Source organism: Centroberyx gerrardi, chromosome 22 (assembly GCF_048128805.1).
Source record: "Centroberyx gerrardi isolate f3 chromosome 22, fCenGer3.hap1.cur.20231027, whole genome shotgun sequence".
Classification (NCBI taxonomy): Eukaryota; Metazoa; Chordata; class Actinopteri; order Beryciformes; family Berycidae; genus Centroberyx; species Centroberyx gerrardi.
The window spans coordinates 15,011,378-15,035,995 of NC_136018.1; the positions used below are offsets into that span (position 1 = coordinate 15,011,378).

The following is a 24,618-nucleotide window of genomic DNA, read 5'->3' on the forward strand; positions in this document are numbered from 1 at the left end:
GCACTGCGGTGTAGCCATATGGCCAGTGTAGCTACAGATGTATCTATGTGAGATGCTGTGTGTGTGTGTGTGTGTGTGTGTGTGTGTGTGTGTGTGTGTGTTTCCACATTTCAATAGTGAGGTACTTTCAATTCTCTAATATCTGAAAGCAGAGACTATAACAACAATAGGTGACATTCAAATTTAAAACGAAGACTTGACACAGCGTGTATGTGTGTGTGTGATATGACTGAGGAGTGATGAGTGTAATGAGTGTGAATGCGTTCACATGTGTACATGCATGACTCTGTGTGTGTGTGTGTGTGTGTATAGTCACAGTGATGAGCGCAGGCTAATTGTCAGCTCTGTAATGGCGTAATTGCAGTGTGAAGAGGCAGCTGCGTTCTACGCTCAGAGCATCAGTGGTAGTAATATTCACTGCACCCATAGTCCACACACACACACACACACCGATGAGCAGGCAGCGGTGAGGTGGTCCCTGCATCACATTTGTCCTCTATGTGCAGAAATCTGTCACTAGGGTGTGTGTGTGTCCCTGAGGAGGGTGTTGACAACCAATCAAAAGGCCAGGAGTTCACTCTCAGGTCATGATGCAGTCTGTTGATAAAATAATGAATTGTGATGTCTAATTATAATGTTCCGTGTTCGTTAACTCTTATTTAACCAGACAAGTTGATTAAGGAGTCGTTATGGTCAACAGCAGCCTGGAGGGAGGACTTCACACATCCATACCTGGTGTACTGTGGTCTTCTCCTGCAGTCTGGGCCTTCTGAGTCTTAGATGTGGCTTAAATCTCCCTTGGTGCCCCCCCCCCCCCCCCCCCCCCCGGTAAAACCCTGCCACATGGGAGAGCTGGGTTTAAATCCAATCTGTCTGATTAATATTATCCGAACTTCAAGGAAAACCAGTATTCAATTTAAACCACAATTTATTAGATAAAAGGTTCAAAAGTGTACCTGCTGCTTCTGATAGATTCTGTTTTTAATGGTGAGGGTGCGATGGCTATTTTGACTTTGTCCCTTTGCACTGGTTGTTTCTCTCACTATTGCCTGATTGCATACAATGATGACAAACATTGATTGCATTTGGAAAAGTTGCTTATACCAAAAAAAAATTTCCTCAGATTCACAACACAGTATTTCAAAAATACAGATGAAGTTTTACTAAATAATAAGAAACTACATTTTATGAGTTTTGCTTTCCTATCAGTACTCATTTTTGTAGATGAGTAGATCTCAGGTTTGGATACCTCAGTTTGGAAAACTCTTCAGTATACAGTAGGTTGCATTTGTGGGAAGCAGAGGTGTGTGTGTGTGTGTGTGTGTGTGTCTGCCTATCATTGCATACATGATGCATGTATATGTGTGTCTACATATGTGGCCACTAGATGGGAGAATATAGCTTTGCTACATCAGAGGTTTGTGGGAGTGTGTGCCCTGCAGGATTCATCGATGCTGTCAGTCCAACAAACGGCGGCCTGTGATGTCCCAGAAAGTCAGTTGCGCTGATAGTAGTCACAATCCATGTTTGTGTCTGATGGAACGCCTACAAACCAAAAGACAAATACACATTTCCATATCTCGCTCACTTTCCCTCCCTCCCACACTTTGTTTTCTGTTTCACTCCCCCTCTACCCCGTCTTTCTGTTCCTCTTTTTTCTCTCTGACTTACCCACACACATGCATGCCCAGAGAGAGAGAGAGAGAGAGAGAGAGAGAGAGAGAGAGAGAGGGGGAGAGAGAGAGAGAGAGAGAGAGAGAGAGAGCATTCATTACTCAGAGTGAAAATACATGGCACACATTCAAACTGCCATAGGTGAAATCCTCTTCAGAAGTCAGTGATCTCAACACCTGCCCATGGCTGATATGACTCTTTGTGTGTGTGCGTGTATGTGTGTGTGTGTGTGTGTGTGTGTGTGTACGTGTGTGGTGTGTGTGTGTGTGTGTGTGCTTTGTCTGGGCCTTAGAGAGGAGCACTCTCACTGACGGCTTACAGAGAGACAGAATGAGGACGTCACAGGTGAATGAATTCGCTCAAACTGACAGGTACACACACACACACACACACACTTTCTCTCTCTCACACATTCATGCCTCGGTATCTGACACATACACATTCTCACCATTTCTTTCTCTCTTACACACACACGCACACATACACACACACTGACGTAGCTCTGTGGGAGCCAGCTGGGTCCTCTGCAGCAGCACTATCACACATGAATAACCAAAGCTTCTCTGGCTGCCTCTGCTCTGCAGCACTGACTATTCAATACCTGACAGGGCGCCTTATGGTGTGTGTGTGCGTGTGTGTGCATGTGTGTGTGTGTGAGAGAGAGAGAGAGAGAGAGAGGGGGACCATGGATGTGTATGTACATGTGTGTGTTAGAGAGAAAGGGAGCTTCTAGGGATTGAGCAGCTTGCTCAAGGACACTTGGGCAGGGAAGATAGTGGCCAACATGGTGGATTGATCCCAGGTTCACTGGTTGAAGGGCAGTCTCCCTACTTTTTATGGCACCTTGCTGCCCCAAGACTATGGGCGCCACAGAGACAGAACCGTATGGAGGTGTGTATCACACTCGTTCATTTCCTTAAAGGATAAGGCCAGTGTTTTTTAATGCATTGCTTACCGTCAACAAATCCTATGAAAATAACAAAATCAGCAATGATTTTGTTTTGCCAACAAGTCTCGCCCATGTAGCTGGTGCCCAATGAAGCCATGTCCCAGCAGCCATAGAACTCCATTGTATTAAAAAAATGATTAAAAACACGTCAAAGAGCCATGCCGTTGCTCTGGGCAACATATTTCATTATCGCGATGCACCGGGCCAGCCGACTTTTTCCTCAAACAACTTAATAAGCCGGCTGTAAAGACGTTTGCGATCTCAGGAAAGTAGTTCCGTAGCACCGAAAATAGTCCCCGGTGTAATGAAGAATTTGTTCGCATTTGAATTTGATTTGGTAATAACTACAACAGCCTGACTTTTCGTGGTAACAGTTAGCAATTTTATGTCTTTGTGAGCTGTATTTCAAGGTTTTTAGCTTACAATGGAGCCAATGACTTCTGGGTTGACAGCTAAAAACGGTACGTGGGAAGTCAGAAAGTAACGGGAGTAGAGCAAATACATTGTTGATTTTGTTATTTTCATAGGATTTGTTTACGGTAAGCAATGCATTAAAAAACACCAGCCTTATCCTTTAAGTTATTTACTGTATGTTTCTGTATGTTATTTATGTATTCTGTTCTGCATGAGCGGCGTCCTGATGGTGCTTTGTTCTGCGAACTGGACCGCTTCGGGGGTTTCAGCGTTAATCAATAAAGTAGTACTACGTCCCTCCCCACCTCTCCCATTCCATATGCTGAGACAGGTTCAGCCATGGTTCAGAAGTTGTGCACAAAGCCAAACATATGCTGCATGGAATGGCAGCCTTCTATCTGAGATATAGTTTAGTATTTGAAGCCTTAACAGATTTTTTTTTCTTTTTGTGGAGGTTTAGTCGTGAACTCTTGGAAGATTATTCCATAGGATCAGAAGGAGATTTATCTTAAGCCGCAGAAACTGTGGTAACTATCCAACTTTTTCCGCCTGCAAAGTATGTTGTATGCATGTCAAAGATGGGAGTCTGTACACTGCAATGCAGGCAACCCTGCAGCACTGAACTCTCCAATGAAATGTAGATGTGTAGGGGGTTATGTGGGTGCGCATCTAGGAGGGATAAGCAGAAAGACAAATCGCAATTACCTTGTGTGAAATTGGCTCATAAAGTAATCTTCATCTTCATCACTGGGATCATCAATTTAAAAAAAAATCAAAACAAAAATCAAATTAACACCATGTACAAAATACAAATCAAACCTGTGACCTCTTGGTTCTCTGTCATGTCTGAAGAGGCGCAGGTTATTTCATAGCAGCGATGTACTGTGCAGTATTTTAATTCATGCTGAGCTTTTCACAAGGCCGTCCCATCCATACTGATTTGCCGTGGCTATCTGCAGGCCTATTAATCACCACTATTCACTCTTTCTGCCCGGTGCAAGATTTCCTGGCAAGGATCAAATTGAAACATCCTGGCACTTCCCGCAGGTGCAAATGAACCACTATAACACCCATGTCAAACAGCAGCGAATGTTTGGCTACGGGGAGGCTAACTGCCATACGTTGTTTCTGCTGCGTATCCTGTGAAGACAGCAGAATTTATTACAGAGGAGGGGAATGTTGAACCCCATGCTGCATGTACTTGATTCAAATGAGCGGGGATTTGTGAACTTCTGTACTTTATCTCTTCAATCACCTCTTACTTTAGTCCTCTGTACCTTTGCCTCCCTCCTTTCCTCGTGATCACACTCCTTCCCTTTACCTCAGCGTGGCTTCCCAGTTGTGTATAGGCAGAGACTGTCATTGTTCAGTATTTACTGTATGTTTCTGTATGATCCTAATGCATTCTGTTCTTTTGAAGTAGTGTCCAGATTGTGCTTTGGTCTATGTATTGTACCACTTATGGTTATTTGCTGATAAAGGTGAAACTACTACTGCTACTCTTGCTGCTGCCTCTTCTAATATTTAGCCTTTTACTTCTCCATCATTTCCAGCATTCCTGTCTCATCCTTCCTGCTTCCCCTTCCTTCCCTCCATCTCCATCCTCCTCTCCCTCGCTTTCTAACCTCTCCTCCCTCTTTCTCTCCCTCTTCCATCCTTCTCTCCCTCCTTCCATCTCCACACGTCCCTCTCAGATGACAGTATTAATTCCTCAAGGTCTATCTGTGGCACACAGTGGCACCGTGGCTCCTCACTTCTCCTTAAACACAAATTGATTTCATGCTCAAATCCTCTGAGTATAAATCACAGGCCCTCCACCTGCTCCCCCACTATGTCTCTGTCTCCTTCTTTTCCCCTTACGTCTCTCTTTCTGTCTCCCCGTCCCCCTTCACCGCCTCGCTATCTGCTGACATGCATGTGCGCATACATGCGCACACCTCTGAGCCTCGCCTGAGGTGCGCCATGGCTGAATGGGCAGGAACGGTGCGAGAGCTAGAGAGAGAGAGAAAGCTGGACAAGTGTGAGGAAGAGGGGGAGGGAAAGAGTGAAGGCTGGAGGCAGAAGCAGGGTGGAACAGGACAGTTTCTCGAAAGGCTGTGCGTAGGGAAATTGAGGAGCTATTTTCATGCCACATTAAGTTACACCAGCCTTCCACTATGGGACTGTGCTCAAACAGAGGAGCCTTGCCTCTATTGTGAAGGCTAATAATCAACGCAATGGAGTTATTACCCAACACTACATTTCACAGGCCAAACCTAGATGGCATCAAGGAGAAGCAAGGGAGGGGAGGAGGGAGGGAGAGGAGGAGGGGGAGACATGAATTCCAATGGATTGTAACAAACGCTGCTACCTCCAGCTCAGCCCCATTCATTTAATACGCTTCAAGTTCAGTTCAATCTCAGAACGGGTTCAATAGTGGCTGGTGGATGTATGAACCCCTGCATTGGCTTTACATCTCTTTATTATTATTAATGCTACTCTAACCACATCCCGATGCTGTCACTCCGGGCCAACATCACAGTAAAATAATAAGCCCCGTCCTGCCACGCTCATACATGCCTATCACCGCTACGCTGCATAAGTACATTAACCATACGGCATCTGAAAGAGGTCATTATCAGTGGAACTGTGAATGCGGCTGATATCCAAAGCATTATCATGTAACATGCTCCATCATGTTACGGAAACTACGACGAACACTACTACCACGGACCTTGCAGTGGACTTGAGCCAACCTATTGGCAGTATGACCACTCCTGATGAAAGCCTCCAGCAGGAAGTCAGGAGAGCGAAAGATAGTCTACTTGGGCCCAAAGCTATGATCCGCCTAGGAGCATGGAATGTCCACACCATGTTCGAGACATCTAAAACACTGCAGGTCACCAGTGAAATGAGAAGATATAGGCTGGACATTCTGGGGATTAGTGAATGCCGATGGACCGGCTCTGGACGCGCGACGGCTCAGTTATCCTGCACTCTGGGCACAACGATCAACACACATGCGGCGTGGCCCTCATAATCTCAAAGGAGAAGGTCAACACCTTGTTAGAGTGGGAACCCCTCAGTGACAGGTTGATCAGAGCCCGCTTCAACTCCAAGCACTGCAAGCTCACCATCATTCAGTGTTATGCACCAACAAATGAAGCGGAGGAGAAGGAAAAAGATGACTGGTATGAGGAGTTACAGCAGGCAGTCTCCAAAGTTCCCCAGCACGACTTGCTTCTGACCATGGGTGACATCAATGCCAAGGTTGGAGCTGATAATACCGACTGCGAGAGAGCTATGGGAAGGCATGGATGCGGTGTGATGAACGACAATGGTGAACGTCTTGTTGACTTTTGCTTGAACAACAACTGTGTCATTGGTGGTACCATCTTTCCACACAGAACAATCCACAAGCTCACATGGAAGTCACCTGATGGTTCCATTATCAATCAGATCGACCACATCTTGATCAATGGAAAGTGGCACAGGTCTCTTCAAGATGTTCGAGTTTGCCGTGGAGCCGATGTCAACAGTGACCACTACCTTCTAACAGCCATCATCAAGCTGAAACTAAGGAAAGTGGCAAAGCTGAGTCATCACAGGAAACATCTCGATGTAGCCAAGCTGAAATGCCAAAAGACCAACAAAGAGTTTGGCTTGGAACTGAGGAACCGCTTCAGTGCTCTGGCTAACCCTACGGATGAAGACTCAGATATCAACAGCAAGTGGGAGACCATCAAAAAGTTTTATGTAAAGGCAGCCACCAAAGTCTTAGGCTACAGAAAGAGGAAGAACAAGGAATGGCTAACACCTGGCACTTGGCAGAAAATAGAAGAACGGAAAAAACTGAAGGCCAAGATGTTGAGCACCAAATCACCCAGGCTCCAAGAGCGGGCTCAAGAAGCCTACAAGGAAAAAGACAGACAGGTGAAGAAGAGCGCTAGTAGCGACAAGAGGGCTTTTGTAGAGGACTTAGCAGATAAAGCTGAGTGTGCTGCTGCAAGAGGCGAGATGAGTACTATTTACAAGATCATAAAGCAACTCAGTGGCAAGAACATCAGCCAGTCAGCCCCTGTCAAAGACAAGGATGGCAACATACCTCACGACAGAGCGCGAACAGACTGCGAGATGGGTACAGCATTTTCGCGAAGTACTCAACTGCCTAGAGCCAGATGATCCTGCCAACCCTCCACCAGCAGAGGATGTCCTTGACATTGACACCAGTCAATGGAAGAGGTCAAGCACGCCATCAAAGCCATGAGGCTGGGAAAGCTGCCGGCATAGACTCTATCCATGCTGAGATGCTGAAAGCTGACCTTAATACCTCAACCAAGGAGCTCACAGACCTCTTTATAAACATCTGGGAGAAGGAAACAATACCTGAAGACTGGGACAAGGGCCTGATTGTTAAACTCCCCAAGAAAGGCAACCTCCAAAACTATGACAACTGGCGGGGGATCACACTGCTGCCGATACCATCCAAAGTCTTCTGCAGGATTCTACTTGGCAGAATTGATTCCGCTGTTGACCAGAAGCTGAGACAGGAACAGGCAGGATTCAGGAGAGAAAGGGGTTGCATAGATCAGATCTTTGCTCTGAGGAACATCATCGAGCAGTGTGTAGAATGGAACACCCCACTGTACATCAATTTCATCGACTTTCGGAAAGCCTTTGACAGCTTGCATCGTGACACCCTATGGAAGATCGTGAGAGCATATGGAATCCCTCCAAAAATGGTCACACTGATGGGGTTGTTCTATCGTCACTTTGAATGCAGCGTCATTGTTAATGGAAAACCATCTGAATGGTTCATCGTGGAGTCTGGTGTGCGGCAGGGGTGTACCATGTCTCCCATTCTCTTTCTGATTGCCATTGACTGGATTATGAGGAAGACAACCGACAGACCCAGGGGCATCCAGTGGACTTTGTTTTCCCAACTTGAAGATCTAGACTTTGCTGATGACCTTGCTGTTAGCTCCTCAAAGCATATCCATCTGCAGGAGAAAACTGACAGACTGAACAAGTTCGCCAAACAGACAGGCCTGAACATCAATGCCTCCAAAACCCAAGTGATGTGCATTAATGCCACTCCAGATGCACCAATCACAGTGAATGGGGACACTCTCGACTATGTCGAGGAGTTTACCTACCTTGGAAGTCTTGTCAGTAAAGACAATGCAGCACAAAAGGACATCAGAGCATGGCTTGGGAAGGCTCACGGTGCTTTTGCTAGGCTCCAGTCTATCTGGAAGTCAAAGCAGTACAGCCTAAGAACAAAGGTCCGACTGTACAACAGCAATGTAAAATCAGTGCTGATGTATGGTTCAGAGTGCTGGCGAGTGACAACACGTGACATGAAAAAGATCGATGCCTTCCACAATGGATGCCTCAGGAAAATCTGCCGCATCTTCTGGCCTGAGAAGATCTCAAATTAACAGCTATACAAAATGACAGTGCAAACAAAGTGCAACAGTGTGGTGCTGGAGATCAAACGCCGCTGAATTCGATGGCTAGGGCATGTCTTCAGAATGGACCAGGATTAAATCCCTAAGGTTGCACTAAGATGGACTCCATCAGGGAAAAGGAAGCAAGGCCGGCCCAAAACAACTTGGCAGCGAACTGTGACAGCTGAGTTAAAGGAGATGGACCTAACATGGGGCGAGGCACAGCATGCAGCACAAGACAGGTCTAGATGGAGGCAGATCATCAAAGCCTTATGTCCCACCAGGGATGAAGAGGATTAGTAAGTAAGTAAGCCTTCCACTATGGGACTGCGCTCAGACAGAGGAGCTTCGCCTCTATTGTGAAGGCTAATAATCAACGCAATGGAGTTATTACCCAACATTACATTTCACAGGCCAAACCTAGACGGCATCAAGGAGAAGCAAGGGAGGGGAGGAGGGAGGGAGAGGAGGAGGGGGAGACATGAATTCCAATGGATTGTAACAAACGCTGCTACCTCCAGCTCAGCCCCATTCATTTAATACGCTTCAAGTTCAGTTCAATCTCAGAACGGGTATCTGAATGAATGTGATCAAAGCAGTAGGGGTGAAGTGAAAAGGGAGCAAAACGAAGGGAAAAATAGAAAATGGGAATTTCCATTACATGCCTCTTTGATGTCTGTCCACTGTCATTGATGCGACAATAGCGGCTGGTGGATGTATGAACCCCTGCATTGGCTTTACATCTCTTTATTATTATTAATGCTACTCTAACCACGTCCCGATGCTGTCACTCCGGGCCAACATCACAGTAAAATAATAAGCCCCTGTCCTGTCATGCTCATACATGCCTATCACCGCTACACTGCATAAGTACATTAACCATACGGCATCTGAAAGAGGTCATTATCAGTGGAACTGTGAATGCGGCTGATATCCAAAGCATTATCATGTAACATGCTCCCACACGCCTGTCAGTCAAGTCCCCAGCGAGTGTTTGTGTGCGAACAGATGATGGTATCAAGATGTTAACAGTGTTTCTTGTCAGCGAGGGAGACAACAGTGGTAAATTATCTGTGTAAACCCAGTCCGAATTTATTGTCGTCCCACGTATTGTGTATTGTGTCACCTTGTGTGTGGAGTGGAATATCTTGTCTCTTACCTACAGCACTTACAATACTCTGTACATTATGTCTCCAAAAGACATTTTTCCATATTTATGTTATACGCACCAACTCACCAAAGTAGATTCCTAATGCATGCAAATGTCCATGGAGATTCTAATTTTGGTATCTGAAATGTGATTTATACATCATGACACTGACATGCCTTGGACATTCCTGCTTTTTAGTGAAATTGACAGCTGATATTGCCTGCCCTACAGTATGGTGAAAACGCCTCAACCCTGGAACAAGGCCAAAACATTGAAAATCCATTATAAAATGTCAATGAAAAAAATCAAAGCCGGGAGGTTGCATGCACATCCACAATCTCGGGAGATGGACAACAGCAAAATTGAACATAAAGAGGCGGGAATGTCTCTGGTGACATTTCAACTCAATTGTTGGCTTGAAATATTATATTGTCACCAGTACATTAAATAAAACTCATGGGGGCAGCAAAAATGTGAGTAGACATTCCGTCTTTTTATGCTAATGGGTAGGTCAACTAGTTTTTCCATATAATATAGAATAGACAATATAAAACTGTGAGAAAAGGGAGTCAGGGAATAAACAGCCTGTAGGAATGCTACAGAGAAAACCCTTAAAATGCATCTGATGTTGTCTTCCCTATGCATATTCTATGTTTTCTCTATCCTCCTGGAAAATATACATAATTTACCCAGCAATCACTCCAGACCACGGCGTTTTGATTGCAAAGAGTCTTTTTATTTTTCCTTGTGTTCAAGTACGGTCCTTTCTCAGCAGGGTCATCTAAGAAGCATGGACACACAATAACACACAACTCGCACCAGAGCCTGAGCGTCTTCAGGTGGGGTTTCTCTTTGTCTCGATTGGGGGGGGGGCCCGATCAGCAGTTTCCACACGTTTAGGTCAAGTGAACAAGAGTCCTACTGTACACCACATAATCGTTTTTTCTCTTCAAACATTTGTTGCTTTTAGTGACACTGACATCTGCACATAAAAATTATATATATATTTATATTCATATATATATAGATTTGTCATTCTATATCAACAATTCATTCTAGTGATTTTTACCTTGGTTTTTCTTTGCTTGTAAAATCGGACAAACTGTCGGTAGGAATGCCTCGCTCGGACATTGATTTATACAGGAACGCGCACGCACATACACGCAACGCACACAACTATACACACATGCATGCATAGATACGCTCGCTCAAGCTTACGTGTACACACACGGGCCACGCATCCTGTCACACACATGCACGTGTACACACACACACACACACACACACATACACACACACACACGTGCGCACACGTACACACAATCACACCCACACACGCTCAGCCAACACAGAGAGGCAGGTCTGTACATTTATGGGGGGGGGTTGTCGCCCTTCCCTATGATCCCCAGCGGTTAAGTACGTCTTCACCTGATCAAAACACAAGAAAACAAAAGTTACAAACAGGAGAGGGAGTCATCCGGTCATTGTCTGTAAACTTCAACAGAATGTCCCTTTAAGAGTCCAATAGGGCTGGTCCTCGAGGTGTCAAAGTTTGGCACAATGTCAAGTCTCTCTCTCGTTCTCTCTACTGTACAGTGAGTTGTACAATAATCACGGTGGCTCTTGTTAGGACAGACTTGTTTTTTTCTTTTTTTTTTTTTTATGCACAAGTGATGATGAGAAACCACTGAAACTTGCTATGGTCAAACACGTCGGATCCCCGAAAGGAAAATACAGAGGTCAACCCTTTCCAAAGACAGAGAGTGTGCTTCGAACATATACATGTATTCTTTAGGCAGTGAAAAAGCACTTTGTTGACGAGGACCCGGGAGCGATGCTGCTCTGACGCTCCGGCGGTCTCCGACGTCTCTTGAAGTTTCAGCACGTCCACAAAGAAAGTCACTTGATGGAGAGAAAAAAAAGACAAATACTGCAGGACTTTCTCTCCAGCTGTGAAACGGGCTCAACAAAGACAGGTGCTCATTGACATACCGTCTGTCTTTTTCTGCTTTTTGTGTCCTTGTTTCAGTTGTTGTTTTTGTTGCTGTTGCTTTTGTTGTTTTCAAGTCAGTAGTCAGTCATGGAAAAACCAATCCAGATCTTCGGAAGTGGCCCCATCCAAAAAAAATGTGTAATATACACACTATATCACCTCTGAACTGTACACAGAAAATTAAAAAAATGCAATTTTAAAGTGAAAATTTAGAAAAGTACAAATAAAAAAAGATGTCAAAGAACAATGACAAGAACGAAACTACCAAAAAAAAAAGCGAAGGACTGTCTCTTGAAGATGACATTCCATGAAAACAAACACAGAAAGAAGCCTTTGTAGGCTGCGAGGTCAGCGCAGCGAACAAAAGGGGGGGATAAAAGCACTGCTACGTTTGCCACTTGGGTAAAATGGTAAACATCCACTCCTCGCCTTGTGCCTGATGTGCTTTCATCTTTCTCTGTGCTTTTGCTCTCCCCGACCTCCCGAAGAACCCTCATCTCCTCTTTGTCTCTCCCTCCTGCCTCCCCTTCCTCGCCTCCGCTCTCCGGCTCTCTCCGCCTCAGCCAAAAGGTCAAGCCACTTCCTAGTCCGCCTGAGTAAGAGCTCTCACTCATCCTCATCCCCATTATTTCTTGATCCCATCTCCCTCCTCCCCTCAAGGCCTCTTCCTCGCTCCCTCCGTGTCGTCTTTCTAGCTCTCCGTTCCCCCTGCCCGCTCCTCTCTCACCCTTTTCAAGCGCGCTTCTTCATATCTACTCCCACCTGCTCCTTATCCACTCGCCGGTCCGGTGGAGCTGTCTTTGAACGAATGAGGCAGCCTGGAAATAAAAATAAAAGGAAAATGTCGGCATGCACATGCACAGTCTCTCTTCGTCACTCGACCTGACTTCACCTCTTAACCCCCCCGCCCCCCCTTTAGTTCTGTCTTCCCCTTATTTTAGAGTACACTAATTTCCTTCCTCCGACTACAAGTTCCCCCTTAAAACGCACCGCTGGCGGTCACCTTGTTCTAAGCTGCTGCTGATCACTTGCAAAAATAATCCCTTTCACACACGCACACACAGACTCTCTGTTACCCCCCCTCCCCACCCACCCACTGTCATAGTCTAACTAGACCCAGGAGTCAGGCGAGGCCGGGTAGTGGCTGGTCTCGTAGTTCAGTTCGCTGTACGGCCGAGAGGCCGAGTAGAAGTCTACGTAGTTGCCGGTGGACTTGAGGCCCAGGTGCATGCGCAGGTCTTCCCGCGGGTCCCGGGGCGGTCCGGCGGAGCTCGGGGGCTGCTGGGGGTGGGCCTGCGGCTGGGCCTGGGCCTGGGGCTGGGGCGGAGGGGGCGGGGGTCCCTGCTGGTCCTCGTAGTAGGCCTCGTCGAAGCTCCGGCTCTGGCTGTGCGGCGGAGGCTGGGGCGGCTGGGGCTGGGGGAAGGAGGGGGCGGGAGGGTAGGGGTCGTAGTCTTTTAGCGTGGCCGCTGACGGGCTGTCCTGCTGGGGCTGGGGGGGCACGACGCAGGGCTGGACCGGGGCCTGGCAGGGGGCAAGTGTGGAATGTGGAGTGGAGAGGTGAGGGAGAGAGACAGAGAGGAGTGGGTGAGGCGCGGCAAGGTGAGGAGAGAAGCAAAAAAAAATGGAGAGTCAGAGGAAAGTGGACAGTGATAAGAGGGGAAGGAGATAAAGGTGGAGAGGCGGAGAGGAGAGGAGAGCGGAGGGAGAGAGTGAGGAGGAGGAGGAGGAGGAGGAGGAGGAGGGGGAGAAGGGATTGAAAGGCAGGCAGTACGGGTAAAAGGCTTGGAGAGGAATCAACTGAAAAGGGACTCATGCTGTGAATTCTCTATTACATGCAGGTATTGAAGGGGGCAATTCATCTCAAATACTATAACTCTGAGCGGCAAGAGAGTATGTGTGTGTGTGCGTGCGCGTGTGTGTGTATGTGAGGATGCAGTCATACGTGTGATAGCCCTTTGCTCACAAACCCATTTGAGTTATTCAGTATAGTTCATTTAACTGGCGCTGGTAAAGCCAAACTTTGTGTCCCGACAAGGGAACTTCTGTATTACACAGTCGTTGTATTTAACACAGATGAATAAACAAAACCAACCAAACTTTTAACCCCACACGATTCTAACCTTCCCCCGTCGAAGGCTGTGATGCTGTTGTGTGTTACTGAACCGCCCCCTCCTCCCTCTCCCCCAAGGAGAGTCATTAAACAGAAGCAAATAATTAGCGCAATCAACCGAGATAAAGATTTTAATTGCCCGTCGGGTGTGGTTTTAGGTTGCAATGGTTTGACGCTCTCTGGGCTAAGGGCGTGTCTCTATCGCAGATTCTGCCAATGTGACTCTTATCACAGTGAGCCACCTTGTGCGTGTGTGTGTGTGTGTATGTGTGTGTGTGTGTGCCTCCTCCATCTTGCCGCTATCACATTCCTAATAACCATCGTCATGACAGCATATGCCAAGTTGCGAGGGCCTTGACGACATGCATGCACTGCTAAAACCTGCTGTGTCGGTGTGCGTGTGTGTGTGAGTGTGTGTGTGTGCAAATGTGGAAGGGTGCAGTAAAGTAAATTTAGAATGTGCTATAAATATATTTTTTGTGATATGATGGGTCTTGGATATGTCAGAGTGTGTGTGTGTGTGTGTGCTCACTAGCAACTCACCTGGTTTTGCTTGATGTCATCACTGGCAGTCAAGTAAGAGTTTCGGAACAATGTAGATGTCCCGCAGGATACTTGCACTAGGTGGACGGATGGATAGAAAGACAATACATTTATGTGTCTGTTAGAATGGAAAAAATAGATATTATAATAGTGATAATAAGGTCAGTAAATCGGGGGGAAACACTGCTAGTGGTTTAGTGAAAAGTCAGCTAATTAGCGTCCAAGTCTTCATGCACTCTGTCTAAAAGTCTGGCAATTAGCCTGTCCCTCATGACCTGAAGCAAACACTAGGAGAGAAAGACAGAAAAAAAATCTACCAGGATGAAAGAATGAGAAAGAGGCAGAGGAATATATAAAGAGAAATCCAGACAAAGGAAGAGAGAGCGAGAAAGAAATAGAGACAAAGAGAGAGGGCAAGAGATAGTGAGAAAGAAGTGAAAGAAAGATAGGGGGAAAGAAAGAGAAAAATGAAATAGTGTTCGAGGAAGAGAGGAAGAAATCGTGAGCGGGAGAAAAAAAGATGGACGGATAAGGGGAGAAAGTGAGAGGAGAAATAGGGGATGGAAATAGAACCGTTTAATTCTTCTCTCTGTCTCCATCACACACACACACATGCAAATACACACACGCACACACACACACACACACGTACACACCTGCCATGGCGTCTTTCCGGGAAGTGTGCTCTCCTTTGTTGCTATGGAAACCGGCGTTGGTTGCCGTGGAGTCGTAGTCCATCTTGCGTTCCTTCAGACTCATCATCTCCCTGGGGGAGGCTGGGGCGCTCGCTACACGCACGCACGCACGCACGCACACACACACACACACACACACACACACACGATAATAAGCAATAAACACAGAACAGCATGTACCTTCACGCTCTCCATGTGTGTGTTCATGTATGTGTGTGTGTCTCTCAAGGTGCCGAGTCATTATTCATCATTTAGCTTGTCAGCATAAAGGGTCACCTCCAGCATGTTAAAGGACCTCTGGGGATAATCCTTCAGAAGACACACACACACACACACACACACACACACACACACACACACACACACACACACACACACACACACACACACACACAGCTGTTGGACACCTAATTGTAATACCAAATTCCATAGCTTTTACATTATTTTTCTGTGGTATATTTCCATTTTGTTGCCTCTCTGTTCTTTTTCAGCTCATCTGAAAGGGCCAGATGCAAAATTGGCTAGCTATGACTTACTGTAACAGCTAGAAAACAAAGCCAAAGAAATTTGGTTCACTTTCCCCTTAAGCTGGCGACACAATACATAACTGAATAGACTGTGAAAAGACTGAACATCACACCCTGAACTGGCTTTCACAGGCTTTTTTTTCTTTTGTCTTGAGTCGTAGAGGCACCCACACTTGACAACGAGGTGAACACTGGGATAACACACTACCTGAGTTCCAACGCCACGCAACCCCCAAACTTCGCGAAAACACCCCACTATAACACAGAACCAATACAAACATGGAGGTGGAAAGACTTGCTGCTGTATTTTTTTTCCTCCTGGGCTTTTCAAACACTACACTATTACTTTTTCAAACCTATTTTACTAGTTTCAAAACCAAGAATTTTCAATTTCCGTCACTTTCTCAAGCTTTTCCAAAGGATCCTTGATACACAGCATGCACCAACACACACATACCCATGCAGAAACACACCCGCACAAGCCAAGGACCCTCCCAGCACACATACACACAATGTTTTAGTCTGAATCTCTTCCCCTCTCTCTCTCACACACACACACACACACTCGCCACACTCTCACAGCACATCACAATGTAATCCCCTTACAGCATACTTAAAGTGCTTACTCACTCACTCTTATCTTGACACACTGAATTGCTAGAATCCTGCATACCTGTGTATCAGCCCCTTCGGTCTGCTTAGCTAAACATTCCTTTAAATACCCAACGTACATAGGGTATATATATATATTATCTTTGCCCTGCGAAGTGAAGGACATTCTAAATATGGGCCTGCTAAACTAAACTTTGAAAACTGCAGATGATTGTAGGACTGTAGGTGTAGAGAAACACACATGCATGTGTGCTCACTCACGCACACACACAGTTAATGGAGAGCACTCTCAGTTGCACAAACAGAAATGTTTCCTACGGTTTGTGGACAAAAGAGAGATCTAAGGCACTCCAGAAATCAGTTAAAAAGCCTTTATTCTATTTGGCTACGCTTCTGTACCCTGATAAAGGCCATGGGGCCAAAACACTTAACAAACATGACTAGCCAAATAGAATAAAGGCTTTTAAACTGATTTCTGGAGTGCCTTGAATTTCTCTTCATCCACTTGAATGCTGGAGGACCCCTTTTGTTATCCAACCCTACAATCTTTAACATTAGAAGCTAAGAAGCATTCGAAGCCTCCAATCTGGTTGTTTTTTTTTGTCCTATATTATACACATATAAAAACAAATGCCCATAAAGAAAACCACACCTACTGATAGAGGTATATGTGCAGGTAGTGTGCAAACATTTAATAAAACAAGAGAGAAAGAAAGAGACAGAGAGAGAGTGACAGGGGAGGCTTTCATAATGTTTTGACACACGCAATGTTTAATTTTTATGAGGCTTTGACAACTCCGCAGCCGATTCCGGTAAGGGGAACGCTGTAACCTGTCACCAGCACCCCGGTAGACCGCGCCGTCACTATTGGATACGGTTACCGTGGGGACTAGGCCTGTAACCGTCGGATATGAGACCCCAGGAGACTCACTCTGAGTGCTATCAGCACAAAACACAGCAGAATCCTGTGAGGGCTATGATGGATGGAAAGGTCTCCCTCTCCCTCTCTCTCCATCCTTCTCACAGTTTTACCACTCGCTCCTCACACTAACTCCTTCACTCCTTTCCCAGTGTGCCTCCACTCCCATCATTACTCTCTTCCCCACCCTCTCTCTCTCTCTCTCTCTCTCTCTCTCCTTTGATCCATCTCTAAGGGGCCGAATCGCAGTTTGGAGCAGTATGCAGAGAGGAGATACCGTTGTGTGTGTATGTGTGTGCATGCGTGTGAGTGCGTGTGTGCATGCGTGCGCAGTGAGGCGGCCTGTAAAGAGTGAGAGATCAGAAGGAGAGGTGAGAAGAAAGCAGGATTACCGCGAGGGGGAGGAGAAGGAGGAGAAGGATACGGGTGAACGAGTAGGGGCGGAGGAGTGGATAGGCGAGGGGTGGGGTGGGGGTGGGGGGGGTGGAGGGTAGCGAGGGGAGGAGAAGGAGAGAAGACGGGAGTCATTTCCAGCCATTCCACCCTCCCCTCCTCACGCTGCAGATGCCCACGAATCTCTCTCTCTCTTTCTCTCTCTCTCCGCGCTACGATCTCAAAGCTTCTCGTTTTCAATGTCGCTGGCCAAAGTCAAACCTTCATCCCTCGCTTCCTCCTCCCTGCATTAACCGTTCCTCGATGCCTAATTCTTCTTCCCTGCTCTCTTTCTCTCTCTCGTTATCTCTTTCTCTCTGTTTATCTCATCCCTCTCTCTTTCTCTCTCTAACACACACACACACACACACTCTCTCTCCCTAGCCGGGTCCTTGAAGACCCCCCCTAAGCCGGGAGGAAGGAAAAGTACTTTTCTGCCTCATCAGCTTGCTAAGCCCGGTGTGGAGAAAGCACAGCTGAAGGCTCTCCTACCACTGATGCTAACAGCTAATGCTAATGCGCCCTTTGCAAAGCATGAAGGCCGATGGGCTCAAGCTAAAGGCTAACGATAATCGCACTTTACAGCATGAAGGCCGGTGGGTGGGCGAGCGCTGACGCTAACAGCTTTGTAGCCCCAGTGTGAAGACTGATAGGCTCGCGAGCTCCGACGCTACTGGCTAATGGGTAAACTATAGCTCATTAAAATCCATGTGTCTAGTATGTTCTGGTTGTCCTCAAGCGACACACACACACACACACACACACACACACACACATAAAATCACTCACTCCCCTATAAACAATATCTTTCTTTCTCTCACTCTCTCTCATATCATACACACTCTCACTTGCAATCACTCAGTCTCACACTCTCTCTTTCTCTCTCTCTCTCTCTCTCTCACACACACGCACACACACACACACACACAAGTGACCCATCCATTTCAGCTGTCATGTTCCTCACCGGAGCGGTTGTTTGGGGAGTTCCTGACAGGAGAGACGGAGGGGGTGCGTGAGGAGGAGTAGGGCCTCTGTCTGTCTCTCTCTATCGTGGAGGCAGAGCCCACAAAGTGGTACTGGGAGTAGCCGTCCTGGAAAAAAACACACAAACACAAAGAGAAACACATTACAAACAGTACACATGATCCAGTGCTATCTGACCACTGTATTTTTATGATAGCTATAAGAGATTACAACTGTTTTTTGTAATCAGATGACTGTACTCCCATTATTCACATTTAATCCATTTTCCCCAACCCTGATTAGGCGAGATAAACATTTTACAGACAAATAGTCAATATCAAGACAAATAGGCAAATTCCTTTACTAACATTTTTTAAGCATTTAAGTGTTTTTTCTTTACTCAGAGTGATTGAAAGTTAGTGTAAACAGAATACAGCATAAGACCCCTTTCATGCATTTATCCTCCTGCCTCCATTGACACTGCATATACTTTAGTTCCTTCTTTAATTTTATACAGTAGAACCAAATGATTATACTTTAAAATAAAAGACTTAAGTCTCTCAATCAGCTAGTTACCAGACCATTCACTGTAACTTCCGACTTTTTCGAGCAATCTCAAGAATGGAACAAAAGTGCAGCAGTAGTTCTGCGAGTGTGCAGTAAGAAGTGGGACTTCTGCAATGGCTACATCTGTGATTCAATATTGATGAATCACTGTACTGTATTTGTAGTCTAGTAGTCTAGAGATAAAGCCCTGCATGGGCCAGTGTTGCAAACATCCTCAAACGCATAGAGGAACTGTCTAAAGCAATGTTTCTAGGCACAGTAGGTATGTGAGCTATATTCTGAATGCACACACTCAAGACACACACACACACACACAAGCTTGCACGTACGTAAGGATGATTGACAGCGTCCGCATTTACCACCCACCACGCACCAAATGCCAGTAAAATGTGTCTTTGGCGGATAAATCAATAAGGGTCACACAGCCGGTCATTTTTTGAGATGATAACTTTTGAATGGCTCAGTTATACAGTCTTTGGTCTTTGTCTGTTCTCAAACTTTGTCCCTGCTGAAGACTGTACACTCTGTCTGACCCTGAGCCAATCAAATCAAAGCAAAACACTGGCTCTGTATCAACACACTGGCTCCTGATTGGCTGCCTGTTGCTCTACCAAAGCAGTAGCGTCTAAACTTCTGCAAACTTTGACATAATTCATTGAAAAATTACGTACTTCTATTAAAATTATTTTGGCCAGCAAATATATTCTTGGCAGATACATTTTTTGAGTTTACCAGCCCTTGGTTGGCGAGTCAAAACATTAATTTCAGACACTGACAAATACACACTACACACACACACACGCGCAGCTGTGCACACACGTATACAAACCCAGACGGCACACAAATTAAAACGTATGCATCAAGCCCGGGCTTAGCGAATATTCCACTGTCCTTGTAGAAAAAATTAATACAACCAACAACTCCACAAGCGTAATTACTGCAAAGCCACTGGCTTTGTATATGTATTAGTTTAGCGGTGATTGGAGCAAAGCCCTTTTCATAAAAATGGATTACGAGAGTCAACAACAGTCACAGAGCTGGAACCAAATTCAATTTAGCATTAAGATAATTGGGTACCTCTGAAAGCAAAGCACCACAAGCAGATGATAATCAAAAGATAATGGAGACACATTCCATCATAGCTTTACCGTCTGGGGGCCTCGGCTTGGCAATGGGAAACTGGTAGGACTGCAGTGACTCTGAGCACATGGGGGAGGTGAAGCAGTTCAGTTAAGATGGAGCGAGGAGGAGAAGGAGGAGTGGAGGAGGAGGAGGAGAATGAGAGATAGAGGGGGGCGAGAGATGGGGTAATAGAATGAGAGGGAGGAGGGAGAGGAAAGGTAGAAATGGAGAAAGACAGAAAAATATGACAGAAAGTAATGAGAGCAGGGAGGGGGAGGCAGACGGGGGAAGAGTGATGATAGGAAAGTAAAGAGTGACGATAGGAAGAGAAGTAGAGAGGTAGCGAGAGAGAGAGAGAGAGAGAGAGAGAGAGAGAGAGAGAGAGAGAGAGAGAGAGAGGTAGAGAGACCTAGAAAGAGAGAGAGAGAAGTGGGCTGGAGTTAACATGGTCCCATGTCCTGCTCTGACTCCTATTTCCTGGCACGGCGCTGAAGACTAATAGAAAGCCGAATCCTCTGACACACAGCAGTTCAAAGGTAGCTCGCTGCCAGTCTCCGCCATTCCTTCCCTCGCTCCCACTTCATCTATTTATCCGCCACTCCCTCGGCCGCTGCGCACTGCTCCCTCACCTTGTTTCACATTCTCTTTCTCTCCCTTTTTCCCCTCCATCGCATTATTCAGCACATCTCATTATATACGGTGTGACTTCCTCACGGTACACCGAACCGCCACGCTGCTCCAACGCACAGTTTTTGAATATTGAATGTTGAATGTATTTCTGCAGAGTGACTTGTGCAGTCTACTGTCTGCAGCAGCGGTTCCCAAAGTGGGGTCCAGGGACGCCCCCACAGGGGTCCTTGAGGGAAGCCTCCCAGCAAAATGAGCAATAGTTAAATTTAACCATAATTTAATTCACAAGCAATGATCCCAATCAGAGAATGTATAAAAATGACAGGTTTCAGGGGACGGCCACACTGATCCGCCAGAAAACGGACAGAATTTTTGACAGCTAGATTTCTGTTCATTGGATTGTTTTGGAACGTCAGTGTGGTGGGCGTGGTAGATAGGAAGTAGAGCAAGAAGAAAACATGGCTGCCAAGAAGGCTTTGCTCATAGCGGTGCTACTTCATAGAGGAAAAGAAGTAACTTTCTGTCCATTAAAACAGACGGACAGAATCTGACGGATACGGACGTGCCATCAGCCCTGTCCGGATGACGGACAGCTCTCATTGAAAATGAATTGAAATGAACAGAGACGGACAGACACAACTGCCCCCTAACTCTTACCACTACTACTCCACATACAGTGCAGATAGTTACACAAATCGATAGTAAATCAACAACAAGAATCTTCCTATATGGGACAAAATCTTATCAGACAAGGGTCCATGGTCTAATGTGTTTCCATTTGTGGGTCCGTGACATTAAAACGTCCCATTTGCACTGTATTCAAGGTCCTGTTGTCCTTACTGTGTCTGTCAGTCTGTACTGTGAAAGTCACTATAAGTTGTCTGTATGTCTGTAGACCAGCAGTACTTGGTCTTTCTGATTCTCACCTCAACCTCCTTTCTCTGTTACCTGCATTTGCTTCTCTTTCCACAGACTTTTTCTCTCCCTCTCACCCTCCCTCTCTCAGTCTCTAACACTCTTTTCAGCCCCTATCGGAAAAGTGAGAGAGAGAAAGAGAGCAGGTTGCTAGGCAACCATTGTGCCTGTTGCTCTCACCGTCATTGGACAGTTAGTTGAAGGTCGTGGGACTGTGAGGTAAAAAGCGATTACTGCCCCAACAAATGAGGTGTGTGTGTGTATGTGTGCGTGTCTATCTGTCGGCGCTCATGCCAGACAGCAATTACGGCAAAAACTGTAAAAGGTTACACATGATGAGCGGTGGGTCCCCTCTGGGCCTCAACCACCAGTGAACACTGTCCTTTTTTTTACTCCTTCATTCCCTTTCTCTCTCTCTCTCACTCTTTTCCACACTCAGGCTTTTCATGTTTCTAAATACCACTGCTGGCACATGATCCATCTGTGGTCACAGAAATATTGTAGTGGCACTGAGGCCTTGTGCCCGGTCGCACAAAAGCTCTTAGTTAAGTTTTATACCTTTCTCTCTCTCTCTCTAATGTTCACCTTAAACTCAAGTGAGTTGCACAAAACCCACTTGTCTCACCACTCAAGGAATATCCGTAGATACTTCTACAGATAAAGGAAAGTTCCTTAAGTCATCATTATATTATTGCTGATGGGTTGCACAAAGCCCCTTAAGGGCATTTCCTTGTTGAGGCGCCTCTCATGGTCTCTTGCGCATTTGTGCCATTTTTATATTGATGTTTTTTTCAAATAACTTAATAGTTCAGTCAAAGAAAATTATGTTTTATGTGTAGGAGGCTTCAGGATATCTAGCTAAATAGCCAAATATGATTCCAGCTTTATTGTTGGCAAGATTGAAATTCACCAAGCTAGCAGCTTGATCATTGCATTTTCCCATTAGCTAGCTTGCAGCCAGTTTCTAGTACACAAAAATTCAAAATAGTTCGGATGAAATAACTATGTATGACATGGTTTGGTGTCACAGAAATGTACATTTTGATGAAATTGCAGGGAGTTTTATAGATGTTGCAAAATAATAGTGATCTCTGCTGAGCCTCTGGGGATTGCACATGACGCACAGTGAACTGTTGCCACAGTAATGATGAACTCAACTGCAGTGTTACGGCTGAAACTACTGTAAAAGGCTAAATATGAGCCCTGCTGAGGAGGTAATTTTAGGGGCTTTATGCAACGCTCCTAAAGAAATGCCTGGCCTCAGGGCATTATTTGCCTAAAGGGACAAACTTAGGTTTGAAGGTTTTTCAACCTTCGCAACCACGCACTGAACCTGGCACTCCTTATTTTGGTAGCTTGTGATTTTGGTGATGTAGGAATTGAAGCTTATTCTGCTGTTGCACTCATTGTAAATAGCTCAGGAGGACGTCAGCTAAATGCCTAAAATGTAAATGTAAACGTTAGCTTCTGTAGCTCTACCTCTCTCTGCCTCACTAAATACCACTGCTAGCCTCTGTGCTGAGAAAGGCTGTCTCATTGCACTCCAACTCTCTCTCTCTCTTTCTCTCTCTCTCTCTCTGAAACAGGTGAACTCCAACATCAGAGACGGACCAGGCAAAACACAGAGATAGCTTCTTAGGCCCAGGGTTGGTTTGATGTCCTTTGAAGTTTTTCAAATGTTCATCTCCTTAAAGGTTTTCGCCGCCTTTTCCCGTTTGCACTGTACAGCAGAGGGAATTGAGAATAAAGGACTAATTTTTGCTATTTTTTTTCTTGAAGATCATCTCATTTCATTTTTAAAGCGCTTAATAACAGCAGAAAACCTTGATAGCTGTGTGTGTTTGAGGTATTATCAAAAAAAATACTCAAGTCATAGTAATAATAATAGCAGGCAGTGGGAGACAAAATTAAGGCTGCAGATAAATGAGATGCATACACATATATTTGTGCGCACACATACACGTACACACACACGTACACACACACACAGACGCAGTTGGATATGGTGGGAATGCACCACCTGTGCAAACCAAACCTGCGTCAAAACATATTTGCTAATAATTTAGAGCGTTTGTTTGAACCCACTTGGAGCACCAGGTGGGTGGGGTTTGTCTCATCAGGACAAGTCAGATAGTGACAGTTATTTTTTCAGTAGAAGAAAAGTATACTAAACGACATTTCAGATAGAGTAAACTTTCTGGCACTTTTTTCCATCTTATCTTATCTTATCTTATCTTATCTATTGGAATATCCCTAGCATTGTGTGGTATGATCCTGTGAAGGACTAGGCTCCGTGAAATAGAAATCAATGACCTCAGCCACACAGCGCACACACACACACACACACACACACACACACACACACACTCTCTAATACACATTAAATTACACATCCCTGGAACATGTTGTAAATCTGTCATACATGTGATAAACACAGCATCTCTCTGACCCTGAACTTCATCTGTCGTGTGTGTGTGTGTGTCCTTGTGGGTGCGTGTGTGTTTTGTGATGTGTGTGCGTGTTTGTGTTGTGTGTGTGTGATATGAGTGTGTATAAGAGTATGTCTGATTAAGTGTCCAAGCTAGATCATTTGTCAAGAAATGAGCCAGGGCAGCCCAGCAAAAATTACACACTGAACAGTTATGACAAAGTGTAACGGTATGAAATTTAGTGTTCAGCTAGTGTGTGTGTGTGTGTGTGTGTGTGCCAGACTGAGTGCCCTATATTAGGTCATTTGTTAAGAAATAACAGGATAGAATAGTGTGTGTATATACAATACATTATACCATTTAGTATGTGTGTGTGTGTGTGTGTGTGGGTGGAAGTGTTTAGTCCTTGTGGTGCTATTAAGAACAAGTTTAGTTAAAAAGTAGCCAAGTTTCGATTCTTTGTTTTCCACAATAACCCTCCACCAAAAAGTATCTTACATTTTGCTTAAAATATGACCTGTGGCTTTCCTCCCAGGAACTGTAGA

General features: G+C 45.5%; 1 protein-coding gene across 1 annotated transcript in view; it reads right to left on the reverse strand.

Annotated features, from left to right (window-relative positions):
* Positions 1-12,719: 12,719 nt before the first annotated feature.
* The window catches only part of ctnnd2a (catenin (cadherin-associated protein), delta 2a), a 248,375-nt gene continuing 236,476 nt past the window's right edge, over positions 12,720-24,618 (reverse strand). Inside the window, exons 23-27 of the mRNA XM_078291542.1 lie at positions 18,412-18,538; positions 14,919-15,050; positions 14,259-14,339; positions 12,952-13,060; positions 12,720-12,864 (exon numbers count right to left, since the gene is read on the reverse strand). Coding sequence (XP_078147668.1) covers positions 12,720-12,864; positions 12,952-13,060; positions 14,259-14,339; positions 14,919-15,050; positions 18,412-18,538 — 594 coding nt within the window. The remainder of the gene's footprint in view (positions 12,865-12,951; positions 13,061-14,258; positions 14,340-14,918; positions 15,051-18,411; positions 18,539-24,618) is intronic.